The 15,081-nt window shown below is 41.9% G+C and overlaps 1 protein-coding gene across 1 annotated transcript; it reads left to right on the forward strand.

Moving 5' to 3' along the window:
• The first annotated feature begins 4,871 nt into the window (after positions 1-4,871).
• Positions 4,872-14,247, forward strand: LOC122726347 (zinc finger protein 501-like). The gene is made up of 2 exons (XM_043964016.1): positions 4,872-4,936; positions 12,451-14,247. The coding sequence occupies exon 2, from the start codon at positions 12,563-12,565 to the stop codon at positions 13,691-13,693; it is 1,131 nt and encodes a 376-aa protein (XP_043819951.1). The 5' UTR covers positions 4,872-4,936; positions 12,451-12,562; the 3' UTR covers positions 13,694-14,247.
• Positions 14,248-15,081: the final 834 nt, after the last annotated feature.

The raw sequence follows: 15,081 nt of genomic DNA on the forward strand, positions 1-15,081 counted from the left end.
AAGCTCACAGCAACCCTGGATTTCACACATTGTAAGTTCCCGGCATCCCTGCAGTCTTTCCCTCTCATTAACTAGTTTGCCAGAGCCACACTTGACTTCCTTCTTCTCCAGATCGTGCTCTTGACTCAGACTTTCTCAACCATGCCCAGAACCAACACTTCTCCCTCCACCGCCGCTTTTCAACTTTCTTTTTAGGCTCTGTCTTTCCTCATTAGAATGTAAGCTTCTTGACGGTAGAGATTTTCTTTCTGCTTGTATAGGCATTCCGGGCACTTAACACAATTCCTGGCACGAAGTAAGTGCTTGGTAGATGCCTGCCCTTCCTCCTAACTTTCCTATTGCAAGGTTGAAAGGGAAGGGCAGCTAATATGGGGGCTGGATACTAGAGCTGAGAATTCAGAAGCCAGGAGGCAGAGATGAAGTGGGAGACCAGGCATGGGGGGGGGGGGGGGGCAGCCAGTGAAAATGCCCAGAGGCATAAGGCCAGAGATGGAAATGTCCGACCCATCTAATTTTACAGAACCCGAGAAACATCAGATCCATTGGGAAAATTGAGACGGAGATCTAACTCCTGCCTTCCCACCTTGTGAGTGGAGCCACCGGAGAGGCAAAGTCTTTATTTTTAGTAAAACTAAATTATTGTGGGGACTAGGCTGCCAGCGAGAAGAGCCTTTATTACTGAATAGGGAGAGGCGCTCAGCAAGAGGCACGCCCATAGGCGTGGCTTTAGTGGTTGAAGTGGGCCACCCACTTCTTGCCTAATTACTGAGTGTAGGCCACCCATAAGAGGAGGAGCCTTTATTGCTAAATTTAGAGGGTGGAGCCTCTCATTCCGTAGTAGGAGGGCCAGGGGGCGGAATATTTAATACAGAATAGCATTAAATTACTGGAGGGCCTGGCTACCACCCGTAAGAGGCGGAGCCTCTATTGGCCCAGAGGCGTGACTTTTATTGTTCTATTACGAGGGGTAGGGTCACCTTCGAGAGGTTTTGCTGAATGTCTGTAGGGCGGAGCCACGCCAAAGAGGCGGAGTATTTCAGGGGCGGGGTCAGAGGCGTGGCTTTGACCGAGGGGCGGAGCAAAGGTTAATTAAATACCCTCAGTCGACCGGAAGCGGGGTGAGAGTAGAGGGAAGGGCTGCCACTCGGTGGTGGGCGGGGCGGGGGCGGGATCCTGCATTGAGTTGGCTAACGAAGTTGTCTGTCAGAGCCGGAGGTGGGGCTTGGTTTGTTTCCTTCCTTCATGGTCGGGGGTGGAAGATGGCGGCCGCTGGGCTGGCGAAGCCGGCCCGTGAGGTAGCGTAGCCTAGCCGCTTCCGCCCTCTCCCGGGGGAGAGGTATGCGGCCTGGCGGGACGGATAAGCTAGGAGGAGGCGTGATGAAGAACGAGGCGGGAAGCGGCCGAGCAGGTACGCCTCCCTCCCAGGTCCGACCGCCTCCGTTACTGTAGGCCGGGGGCTGGGTCGCGGCCCTCTCCGAGGCCTGCCCCCCTCTCCCGGGGGGGTGGAACGGGGCTGGACCGAAGAGGCAGGTCAGCTGGGAGCGAAAGCGTGGAAATCCATCGCGCTCCCAGCGCCCCCTGTAGAGAGCGGGAAGTCAGCCTGGAGGGCTTGGGTACAAATCCTCCTCCCCTCTCCTCCCACAGTTACCTAAGACCCCTTTGTATGCAGGGAAGGGGTCGGCATAATACTATGTGCCGGGCAATATGTTAATGAGTAAGCGCTTTTACAGGCATCTCATTTGGGCATCTCAAGCACCCTGCAAGGGTGGTGTTGGTACTTATCCCCATTTTACAGTTGAGGAAACTGAGGCAAATGGGTTGTGTCCTGTCCCAGGGCCACACAGGATAGTCTGAGACCAGATTTGAAACTCAGACCTTCCCGATTCCAGGCCCCAGCTCTCTCTCCATCGCGCCAGGAGCTTCCTACAAAATTTACTCAAAGCCCAATCCCTGTCTGCATCTTGGAGCTTTGGCAGACTGCCAGGGGGTTTTGGGGTGGAGTGGCTGGGGTGCCCCCCCTCCCCAGGTTGTGATGGCGTCAGAAAACTCTGTCAAGACACAGGTGGGGAGTTCTGGGCAGTGGGTGCTGATAGCCTTCTTCCTGTCTGTCACATTCAGGAACAGTGGGAGAAGGGAAGAATCCGAGGGTGTGACTGTCTAGTCTAAGACCATGAACGTTTGGAAATCATGACTGGGGTGCTGCGAGGGGCCAATACCCCCAAACTGGGACTAAACAATTAGATAAAATTTTAAGCGCTCACCACATCATCTTTTATGAGACAGTGTCTTACCTGGAATGTGGTGAGCGCTTAAATATTTTATCTAATTGTTTAAAATGTTGCAGAGAGATCAAGAAGGATAAAAATTGCAAAGGATAAGGAAATTATATTTGACAACTAATATCTGATGAGGAAATTGAGCCCTAGAGAGATAAGTCACTTCACCTACATCCCATGACTGTGAAGTGTCAGAGGCAGGATTTGAATCTGGCTCTGCCAAGCTCCAAGGCCCATTCTCCATCCATTTCACCAAGCTCCTTCAACAAGCATTTATCTAGTGATACAAAAACGGGGAGTTTTATATTATCTTAAGCTTGTTAAAGACTTCATTCACATGCAAGACCCAGAAAATAATGCAGCTTTCATTTATTGAAAACCACAGCAGAGGTGATAGAACATGTCAGTATAGCCAGCTGAGAGGTATTAGAACTGATTTTGACTCTGGACATTAGTGAAGGAATTTCCTCTCCTCAAAAGAGTAGAAGGTCTAAATTCTTTTGAATTACTTCATTACTTTGTAGATTTGCTCTGTTCTGTTAAGCTAGGAGTAGCCAAGTTTTCCAGGAATGCTCCAGTTGATGAAATCTTTTACATTTTCAGTAGCTAGTCAATCTAAACTAACTTGATACCTGGCAGCAATAGTGAAGTTTCACTAAGAGAGTAGCTGGCTAGGTAAAGATAAAGTTGTGCTTGGAATCATGGGATAGTGGACGACCCCCTGATTTGGATGTAAAGGACCTGAATAAACCATTTTGCCTCTGCTGCTTATTTGCTGTGTAACCTTGAGAAAGATTCTTCTCTGGCCTTCAGTTTCCTCATCTGGTTCCTCACTCTAAAAGTCTTATGATCATAAAGTGGTTTCAACTTCTTGCACAGGAAAAGATTACTCCTCTTCTCCCTTTTCCCCCCTTGAAGTGGTATAGGTTATACGTGCATGTCAATGAATGGTTTTCATTTTGTCCCCACACTTTCATTGACATGGTCAATATGTAATCATCTTATGAAATTGGCAGCTGGTGCCTGATTATTCTATTATGACAGTTAAGACAAATGTTTTATACTGATCTCTGTGCTCTCTAATCTCCACTCTTTGTCAGTGTATGGTGATTTTGAATACAATGTAAGTTTCAAAACCCATGTTCCCAGTATTACCTCCTGGCCGGACACTGACCACACCTGCCACCCCCTGCAGGAGAGAAAACCCAGAATCCTCATCCCTCTTGAACTCGTGGGCCCCCTTCCTGCCTCTCTCTTGTGTCCAGTAGTAGTGGGCAGACCCCCAACTTTGCTAAGCTTGAGCCACTTGGATAAGTAAGGCCTCATCAGCAACAATCCTGCCAGTAAGATGGGCCCTTCTTAGGGCGGCTAGGTGGCTCAGTGGATAAAGCACCAGCCCTGGATTCAGGAGTACCTGAGTTCAAATCCGGCCTCAGACACTTGACACTTACTAGCTGTGTGACCCTGGGCAAGTCATTTAACCCCCATTGCCCCGCAAAAAAAAAAAAAAAAATGGGCCCTTCTCAGCTGTCTTGCTACTTGTAATGATTGGAATGATGCCACCTACTGGAGACTCGCTGTGGGAAAGCTCCACCATGAGGAAAATGCCTCAGAGACATTGTGGCTTTTCCTTGGCGTCAGGAAATGACGTTTGCTCATGGGTGCTGTCTGTTAAGGCTACCAGCCAATCAACTTGAGGAGCCTCCTATTTTCTGGGAGGAGACAGGAAGGAGGAGAGGGAGCCTGTGCGGAGAGCTCTTGCGTTTTTGGGTTCCTGACTTGGTGGTGGTGGCGGCGACGACAGAGGACTTAACAGGAAATTTGAGGAAAGATAGGTATGCCAGGCTGTTGGAATTCTGTTCTCAATCTTTTTCTTTCTATTTTCCAATAAACCCTTAAAAACCTAAACTCGTTTTATCGGTGATTTTAGTCAGTTTCCCACAAAACTGGGGGAACAGATTAGAATCCACAATTAGAATCTTAAATTACACACACTTCACCCGGGTAGGCACTACCATCCAATCTTCTCGTGTGCCATGAGGACCCTTGGGCCTTGCCGTTCATTGTCCCACTGAACCCTTATGGCTTTGAGGCCTTTCCACTCCGCAGTTGCACTCTACCATATGTTTAGTCTCAGCCAATTGGATTGTGAGCTCCTTGAGAACAAGGACTGTCTCTTTTTTTCGTCTTTGTATTGCATCCCAGCCTGCCTTGAGTTCTGTACCTCACAAGATTAAATACATGATAGTAAGAGGTCAGTGACACACCAGAGTTTAAGAGTGAAGAAAGATTAAATACTTTGGTAGCATACTGTAGGTTCTTTGATACTTTGAGAAATCTGTGATTTTATTAGTGTGTGTACATATCCAAGCAGATCGCAGCTCCTCTGTGTCATCTCATCTTGTGCAGAGTCTTCTTCAGTGTTGTTTTAGGCCCTCCATAGAGGAGCTACCCAATGCATTTGAGGCCTTCTTGTTCATTAGTATCTTGGAGGGGTACAGGTGTTATCAGCTTGTTTGTCCATTTGCATATATTCATAGGATTGGGGGCTAAAAGAGACTCTACATGTTATCTAATTCAACCCCCATTATTTTACAGGTGAAGAGACCGAGTCCCAGGAAGGAAAGATGACTGCCAAATTCTGATCACACTGGTGACTAGTAAGTGGGAAAAGAACTAATATTTGAATACTGGCCTTCAGACTCCACATGGAGTCTGCTTTCCACAACTCAGATGACCAGCTCACTTCCTTTGGGGTCATACAAATCCTTAATCATGCTGGTCTTTGTTAGTAACATGCTATAGCCTACTTGCTCTCACTGTGCATCTTTCCATTACCTTGGGGGGGTTACTGTAATTTTAATTCTTCTGAGATCATGGTTTTTCATGGTTCACAGCCAAAAAACATTACCAGAAGAATACTGGTGTCACAGAGATGCTTTTCTCAGTGCTGAAGTGTTCAGAGTCCCTGGGAAGTACACAGCACTTAATACAATACACTCTGCTTGATTAAAGGCATTTTATATGTGTGTATTCATTTATTTTAGTTAAATATGAATAATGATGATGATGATGAATTTACTAATGGTGATAAAGGAGGTTGAGTAGGGCCAAGGAAAGAGCACAGGATTTGGGGTCAGGCCCTGGGTTTGAATCCACTCTCTGCTTCTTCATCCCTGGGTAAGTTGGGGCAAATCATTCTCCCTCCCTCAGTCTTAGTTTCCTCTTCTGTAAAAAGAAGGTATTTGGACTGGAAGACCTCTCTGTTTCCTTCCAGGTCTAAATCTAAGACTGACCTCGGTGGCTTAGTTTCTTCCTCTTTAAAACGGATGGTAGGGGCAGCTAGGTGGCACAATGGATAGAGCACCAACCCTGGATTCAGGAGGACCTGAGTTCAAATTCAACCTCAGACACTTGACACTTACTAGCTATGTGACCCTGGGCAAGTCACTTAACCCCCATTGCCCCGTAAAAAAAAAAAATCAATAAATAAAAAATAAAACAGATAGTAGTGCCCAAACAACTGGCCTCCCAGGGTTGTAAAGCACAAAGGGGATTATTCATGTGACAAACATGGCCTACTCTGTAAATGTCAGGTGCTAGGTATGCTCAGGCTTTCAAATAGCTCTTAGGTTTTTCAGAAGCTTTTAAATAATACATTTAGGTGCAGCTAGGTGGTGAAGTGGATAGAGCACCGGCCCTGGAGTCAGGAGGACCTGAGTTCAAATCCAGTCTCAGACACTTAACACTTACTAGCTGTGTGACCCTGGGCAAGTCACTTAACCCCATTTACTCCTTTAAAAAAAAAAAAAAAGCTGGATATAATACGTTTAAAGGTTCAAATATATCCATCTCAGGAGGCACAGTTTGAAAGAAAAAAAAAAGAAACAATATAGATCTAACATATTGATGTGACACAGGTACTTGTCTCTATTTTAATAATAGGGTACATCAACGGAGAGCTGGTTTTCAGAAAAATAAAATTCTTATTCATAGTCTGATTCTAATTTTTATAAAGAAGCCAAGCCATTTTTCTTCCTTCCTTTTTCTTTTGACCATCAGTACTTATTTAACCCATAATTTTGTCCCTATAATTCTCAGCCCTTAGAATAAATTCCCCAACCAAATAAAACAAAGCAATTATTTTCTTCATAATTCTCACTTAAGTAAATGTTTGTACTACAGGAAACGACAAAAATTTGGGGAACTAGTGGGGTGTTTTTATTTATTTTTTTTTATTTAATCTTTTTTTTTTTTTTGCAGGGCAATGAGGATTGTGACTTGCCCGAAGTCACATAGCTAAGAAGTGTCAAGTATCAGAGGTTAGATTTGAACTCAGGTCCTCCTGAATCCAGGGCCAGTGCTTTATCCACTGTGCCACCTAGCTGCCCTTGGGGCATTTTTATTTTAAGAGATGTGCCAGACTCTTCACACACACCACAGTTCTGGACTACAAATCTCAGCGTAGGCACTGGCCTGAGAATGGTGAGCTGAAATCTTGGCAACCACCAAAAGGGAGAAAGTGTTTTTAATGTGTGTTAACAGATGTACAAATAATACTGTATAAAAGGAAGCTTGGGGGCAGCTAGGTGGTACAGTGGATAAAGCACTGACCCTGAATTCAGAAGGACCTGAGTTCAAATCCAGCCTCAGACACTTGACACATACTAGCTATGTGACCCTAGGCAAGTCACTTAACCCCCATTGCCCCACAAAAAAAAAAAAAAAAAAAAGAATGGTATAGTGTTAGATTTGGGCTCTTTTTTTGACCTCCTAGAATTTCTTGTGATTCCTACACTGCCCTATCTCTGTTTTACCACTTTTACCCCATTCTTCTAGCTCCCAGCAGCCTCAGAAAACATAACTTGGAGCATAATATGTATTAGTAGCTTAGTGTTGTTTTATCTTGTACAGAATAGATATAAAAACCACATCTGAAATGAGAGATTTGATGCAGGTTTGATGTGAAATGTTCTGGGTTATTTGTGATTGATGGGGATTAGAATGGAGAAGAAGGGGTTCCATTCTGAAATAATCAAATTGATGTTGAAAGATCATTGCAGTTACTCAGGGGAAAAAAAATGGCTTTCAAAATTTAAGCAGAACTTGGAACATTGGGAACAATTTGTTCTGAAATTTTTAATTAATGGAAACTATATGCATTCTGTTCTAGGGAGACTTCCTAGGAAGCACTGTTTAAATGGAAAGGATAAGAATGTTTCTGAATATAATTGCTGGACAATGTATAAAACCCACCTACTAGCAGCATGATTGAATTGAAGGCAAAATGGGGATACTTCATTATGTATTAGTCTTAAATATTTATTTTAAGTAATGATCTTTCCATAAAAAGAATTTGGGGATGCAAACTTTATGGAAGATAAAACTGCCTGAATAGATCCACCCGTACCGCTTCATGGTATAAAAATGATCTTAAAAATCTTCATATTGAGCCCTACTTAATATCACTAGGCCAGGATTCTGTCTCTGTTAGTGGCACCAAGAAATGGTTTATAGGAAACAGTTCTCTTCTATAACAACAACCTCAGAAAGTGAGCTTCATCTTCTCACTAAAATATTCCCTGAAGAATAGCCTTTAAATTCACTTATCTGACAATTTAATACCTTTTCTGAAAAAATTCAGCCTTGAAAGTTGGTTCTTTCCTGTAAAAGCTGTCTCCTGCTAGAATTTCACTTGTCTCTTCAATTCATGGGATTCTAAAATAGAAAAACCAAGTGTGCTACCCTGTATATATTATAAAATCTCTAATTCCACTTATAATGCCCATTGGATTAATTGATTTATCATTAAATATTTTATAGTTAATTAGCCATTATTACATTATTTTTTTTCTCTGAAGGATATTTGGAAATTACTTCTCTAGTCTTCATTAAGAAATCATCAGACACTTGACACTTACTAGCTGTGTGACCCTGGGCAAGTCACTTAACCCCCATTGCCCCACAGAAAAAACAAACAAAAAAAAAATCATCAGAGGGGCAGCTAGGTGGCGCAGTGGATAGAGCACCGGCCCTGGAGTCAGGAGTACCTGAGTTCAAATCTGGTCTCAGACACTTAACACTTACTAGCTGTGTGACCCTGGGCAAGTCACTTAACCCCAATTGCCTCACTAAAAAAAAAAAAAATCATCAGAATGTCTTAAGACAGGAATTTTTTTTCCATCTATCAGGAATATATAGGAATTATTCACTGAAAAAACCTCCCAAGTGCCAACAATAATTTTTGTTGTCATTGTTAAAGTGGAATAGAGATTCTCATTAGACATATGCTTTCCTTCTGACTATTTGTAGATCCATATGCTGTTTTTAGAAGCAGGATTTTTTTTTTCTAGTAAGATTGTAGATTTAAGGGCAGCTAGGTAGTGCAGTAGATAAAGCACCAGCCCTGGATTCAGGAGGACCTGAGTTCAAATCTGGCTTCAGACACTAGACACTTACTAGCTGTGTGACCTTGGGCAAGTCACTTAACCCTCATTGCCCTGCCCTGCCGCGCCCCCCCCCCCCCCCCCCCCCCCCCCCCCCGCAAAAAAATTGTAGATTTAGGGGTGGATAGGACCTTATAGATGATCTAGTTAACCTCAGTGAGGAAACTGGATGCTAGAGAGGTAAAGCGACCTGTCTAAGATCACAGGGAAAGAGTTGGAATTTCATCATGGGTCCTCTGACTAAACCCAGAGCTCTTTCCGCTGTATTACTGCTTCCTTTGTTGCTTGTTTAGATAGCTTCTTCATACAAATTGGTACAAAAAGAGAACCTTCATATTCCACTAGAGAAGATACCCTTCGAAATGAGTTGAACTTATTAAATAATTTTCTTTAAGGTGACATGGAGACTTCTTTTCCAGACTCACTGTTTTAATTTTGGTAAAAGCTAAGCAACTTAGAATTGAATGTACCATAGCATTTTTCTGAAACCGCAATTGGTCAAATTCTCTTACAACCAAAAACAAAGAACTCTCCAAAAGATTTTGTTGAATTGACTGTTGCTTAAAATCAGTAAGCCAATGAATGAATGAATGCTACAGAGTTTTCTTGTCATGTTTGTTGTAGTGAGGCAACCATCTCTTAATTATGTACAAGGTAATGAAGAACAGATACCTGCAACAGTGAAAATTAATAGATATATAGCCTCCTTTATCACCATTGTCATCATCATCATTATAGTTCTTTTAAACTATTAGCTCTTATCTATTTTCTCACAAGACCTTTTATCATACCTTCCAACTGATAAGAAAAATGGCTGATTTAAATTTAACATCTTGCTCTGGTCTCTGGATGAAGTGCTAGTAAAGAGTAGAATTGCTGCAATACACAACCACTAGAATATTAGAAGATTCAAATTTAATAGCATCAGAATAATCATTCCCAATAGTTAAACTATCTCTTGAAATTAAGTGAACCATCATCTGGGGCCTGCCATTCTCATATGAAAATTGTAATGGAATTTGACATGTAAAACTATGTACTTCCAAAGCTTTATCTTTTTTAAACTTTTGGGTAGACTTTCCTCCATTTATGTACAGTAGGTACAAGTTGCCTGAAGCAATTGAAAGTGAAATTAACATTTATATTTTGAAAGTGGGAGGTTCTATTGAAACATGTTTATCTGCAAATATCTAACTTTTCATTTGGACTCTAGGTTTTGTTGCATTTTGGTATATGATATTAACATGTCCATAAGAAAGAAAGGAATATGGCTTAAAAATGTGGGACAAAAAAAGCTTGTTGTCAAAAGGGGAAAACTACCTAAGGAGTGAGGGCATTTTGTACTGAGATGTGGCATTAGCATTAAGGAAGATTCCTAATAAATCTATATTTGAGGCTGTATGTGTGTGGTGGTTGTTCAGTCATTTCAGGTGTGAGGGCCAAAATTTTATATATAGAGCGTTATTTGGGTGACTCACCTTAATATTAGGATCCTGGAAATATGAGGGACTCTTTTAGGTTTAATCTCCCCTTTGAACTTTCCTTTTTATATATTCCTCCCAAGCCAATAAGAAAAGGAGCCTCTGAGCTTTGGTTCAAAAAGGATCAGGTTTTATTACTTGGGGATTAATTAAACCACAAAGGTGAAACCAATTAAGGAAATAAGGAAGTAAACCTACAGACAGTATTAACTCTAAGCTTAGCCTATGCAATCCCAGAGCATTCCCAATTAAGCTAGTTCAAAGGAATTTAGGGTTAAACTCACTAACCCTGGTCAGTCTACAGTTACTTGTTAGAAATGCAGTCGCCCGAAACAGAGCAAAACACATGCCTCCTCCCGGTTCAGGACACCACAAGAATGATCTGCCAGACTGCAAAAGCAAGAACTCTTGAACACATCCCACCTCCTGGAATTTGCCTCCCTTCCAGTGGTGTTCAGTTTTACCTCTCCCAAAAGGAGAGGTCCTTCTCAGTAGCATACGTAATCTCAGGGTGGGCCAGATGTGGCCCCTCCCAAATGATTCAGCTAAAACTTTCAATATTAATCTTTACCACAAATAATTTTTTCCAGACAGGCATGATCAACTCTTCATGACCCCATTTGGGGTTTTCTTGGCAAAGATACTAGAGTGGTTTACCATTTCCTTCTCCAGCTCATTTTATGGATGAGGAACTGAGACAAACAGGATTAAGTGACTTGCCCATGGTCACACACAGCTAGTAAATGTTGTAGGTCATATTCAAACTCAGGTCTTCCTGACTCCAGGCCTGGTGTTCTATACACTGTACCACCTAGCTGCCCATATTTTCTTGGAATTAAATTTGTTTGTTAGTATTCATTTTTATTGTTAAATTCATTTGCTTGCTATTATTCATTTTCTTTTAGTATTGCTTGAGACAGAATCATGAGAGACAGGAAATGAGGGAAATTATTCAAGGTTTATTTTAGTGTGCAGGCTTGTGTCTTGATCTGTAGGTCTGACCTAATGGTGTTCAGCTTAATTTTGTAATTGCTCTCAGCATATTGCCTTTGAGATCAATAGTATTGATTGCTATTCACATGAATGCCAGAAAGCATGCCAGCACCTAATAAAGATATTCACCAGCCTGAAAAAAGAAAAGCTAGGAATCTATGTAAAGTCCCTACTCTAAATTCTTAGAGTAAATAAATTTGAAAACATAAAGACTCGAGTTACTTGAAAACCCATATAGTTCATATGCTAGTGGCTCCAGTATTTTGAGTACCTTAGAAGAACACATTTAATTCATTGAAACATCTGTGGTTAAATGAATTAAAGTCCCCATCCTCCACCCTCCCCTCCAATTATATTGTAAACTCTTTGAGAGCAAAGCCTGTGGCAAATATACATACATACATATATACATATACATATACACACACACATATATATATATACACACACACACATATATATATATATATATATACACATATATATACATATATATATAAAATATAAAATTAGTACAAAAACAGGAATAGCTCTTTATGGTTTGGGGGAGGAAGTTAGAAGTCAGAGTATTTCTTGCTACTCATGTAATTATAAAATCCAAGGTAGAATAGTCTTGTCCTTGTACCTGTTTCATTTTAAACTAAAAGCAAAATTGTTACTTTCATTTGAATTCTTTAAATGTTCTTCCATTTTTGTGATTTTGCTTAGGGCTTACTCCATGCATGGTAATGCTTACTACATGAATGGTAGTGCTTACTATATATATGGTAGTGCCTACACTGGGCAGGTGCATTTGAATTACAAGGCATGATACTTGCTTTCCAGTAGTGTAGTTTGGAAAGACAGGGAAAATATATGTACATGAACCATCCAAGAAGTAATATCATGATGTGTTTTAAGTACCAAAATTAGTGATACATAGGAAATGAATGCAGCAGGAGTTAAAGGAAGATAGAACTCAGTAGAGGAAGAGGGAGGTTGAGGAAATCCTTGTATAGAGGTTTATGTAAGCTAGATCCTGAAGGATAGATACAGTTAAAATGAAAAAAAAAGGTAAGGAGAAAGGTACAGTATGTGCAAAGGTGTGAAGGCAGGAATACGATGTATTTTCAAAGGTCAGTGAGAAAAATGTCCTAACTGGTACAAAGGGCCCACATTAGAGAATAATGGGATCACATCAGTAGAGTCAGATTATAGAGGGTTTTTAGTTCTGGACTAGAGTTTGAAATTTATTCATGCTTTTTCCCTCCATAGAGTGTCTGGAAGCTGAAGTGAAGGTGCTCCAAGTCTGTCCTGTAAGGATGTAAGTCACTGCGGCCCCCCAGGAAAAGCCAAAGACAACTATCAGGTCTAGCAGCAGCACAGAATGGATGTCGAGGTAGGCTGGCAGTCAGGTGGTGACACCCAGGCTTCAGCAGAGGAGCGTTCTGAGGACGGGAGCCTGAGCTACAAAAGAATGAGTCCTGAATCCAGCCTCCAGCTCAAAGATTCTTCTCCACCCTCTCTGCCACCCTGCAGCTCTGCAGGCCCTTCAGGGAAGCAAGAGCTCCCAGTAGAACTACAGTGTGAAGATGAAGAGACTTATGAAACCTGCAGCCAGACACGGTGCGAATCCACCACAGGGATTTTTGTCAACTCCAGCACAAATTTTGACTTACAGTGTGAGGGGGAAGACTTAGAAGTGTCTTTCTTGGATATTCCAGAAGACCCTCAGGGAGAGCTTAGTGAGAATGATGAAAATGTTGTCCTGGTTGATGCCTTTGATGAGCCTATCTCTGGGGAAACTTCCCCTTACAGATGTAGGAAGTGTGGCACATCTTTTCAGGATCTAGCTAGACTACGGGAACACAAACAGATCCACACAGCTGAATGTTCTTACTGCTGCCCCATCTGTGGCAAAGAATTCTTCCATGCTGCTAATTTACGCATGCACAAGTTGATCCACTCTAGTGATATGCCACATAAGTGCCCCGAATGTGACAAAGGATTCATCAATACAGCAGATGTGTGTCGACATCTACAAAATGTTCACAAGATTGACCACTCCAAGGTGGTTTTAGGGAATGGTACCCTGAAGAATAGCTGCTCTACAAACCACCAAAATGAACATGAAGAAGCTGATCCCGATTATCAGAGTTCAGATGACGATGACCAAAAGCCAGGAGGGAAAGAACCTGGTAAGGGGTTTCACAAAGCAAAGCTACTTTCCAAACACAAAGTAATCCACCAGCAGGAAAAGCCATACATATGCCAGGAATGTGGCATGGCCTTTATCCAGCTGCTTAGGTTCAAAAGGCATCAACACACACACTCAGGTAAACGTCTGTTCTACTGTGACAAGTGTGGTGGGACCTTTACCCGATCATCATCGCTACGGCGCCATCAGCGTATTCATACTGGGGAGAAGCCATACTCCTGCGTTTATTGTGGTCGTTCCTTTACTGAGTCAAGCACGATGAAGAGACATGAACGTATACACAAAGTGGGAAAAGATTAGCAGCTTTGTTAATTATCACCCTATTTTTTCATATAAATGAGACATATTCAGTACTTTCCAATCTATTCAACAAACTTAGTCCAACACCTTTTCCTTATTATATTTTATCTCCCACCAATAATTATGGATGCCATTTTTGTCTTAGGAATGATCCAGTCATTTCTGCCCCAAAAAAAAGTTTTCCCCAGTACTGAACTGAAACCTTACATTTCTATCCATAGGGGAAAGGAATAACAATAGCATTTTTTACTGACTTTTGTCACTTTGCAGTAAGCAGCATTCCTTCCAAAAGAGTCATCACCCTCATTTATAAGGTTTTCAAGATACATCTGATTGGTCTTTTGGAAGACTGCTCTTAAATGAAGTGTGTCCTCACAGCGGCCTTTGATACAGTCCAGTTTAAACTTCAAGTACAGGCTTCATCCGAGCCAACAAAGGTGAAAATCTGAGTCACCTTTATCATCTCCATTTTTTAGTGAAATGTTTTATTTTGAAAAAGAAAAAGAAATAGATTGTAAAATCAGGTCCCTAATAAACTGGATCATTAATGCTAACTTTTGTTTGCCTGAATTTGTGTATTTAAAGTGCGAGTTATAGTTGGGAAATGTTGAATTCAGCTTCACTTCTCAGCATCCATAAATGAGGTGGCAATGTGATTATTTGGGGAGGGCTCCCTACCCTCCCTTGACTATGAACTACATGAGTCTCATATTCGGATTAGGGAACATCCGATTAATGCTTCCTGAGAGACAGCTAGGACTCTAGTTTTTAAGCCTTAAAAATAACTTGGGGAGGGGGGCAGCTTAGGTGGTGCAGTAGATGAAGCACTGGCCCTGGATTCAGGAGGAACCTGAATTCAAATCTGACGTCAGGCACTTGACACTAGCAGTGTGACCCTGGAGAAGTCACTTAACCCTTATTGCCCCACCAAAAACAAACAGAACAAACAACAAAAAAAAACTTGATAGTCAATCAATAACCATTTATTAAGCACTTATGTGCCAGACACAATGCAGGGAAGACAAAGGAAGCCAGAAAGAAGCCTTGTCCCTAAGGAACCTGGATTTTAATGGGGTAGATAATATATCTATAAATAGATAGAGGAGACCCATACAAAATAAAAGGAAGGTAACCCCAAGGAGAAAGGGAGATTCTAACAGAGAGGGGACTAGGGAGGGCCTTGCACAGAGAATGGCCTTTAAGCTGAGTTTTGCCAAGGGTTCTAAGAAGGAAAGGTGAGGAGAACAGAAACTCCAGCGGACACAAGGGACATCCACCGTAAAGACCCAGAAATGGAAGATGAGCTCTATTTGCCAGGAAGAGTAATTAGATTTGCATGGCTAGACCCTAGTCTGGAGAGGAGTAACATTTGGTGGAGAAGTTATCCA

Source organism: Dromiciops gliroides, chromosome 4 (genome assembly GCF_019393635.1).
Source record: "Dromiciops gliroides isolate mDroGli1 chromosome 4, mDroGli1.pri, whole genome shotgun sequence".
NCBI classification, from domain to species: Eukaryota; Metazoa; Chordata; class Mammalia; order Microbiotheria; family Microbiotheriidae; genus Dromiciops; species Dromiciops gliroides.

Excerpts from the sequence above, each read along its gene's own strand:
- LOC122726347 (XM_043964016.1), top strand. The coding sequence starts at position 12,563 with ATGGATGTCGAGGTAGGCTGGCAGTCAGGTGGTGACACCCAGGCTTCA.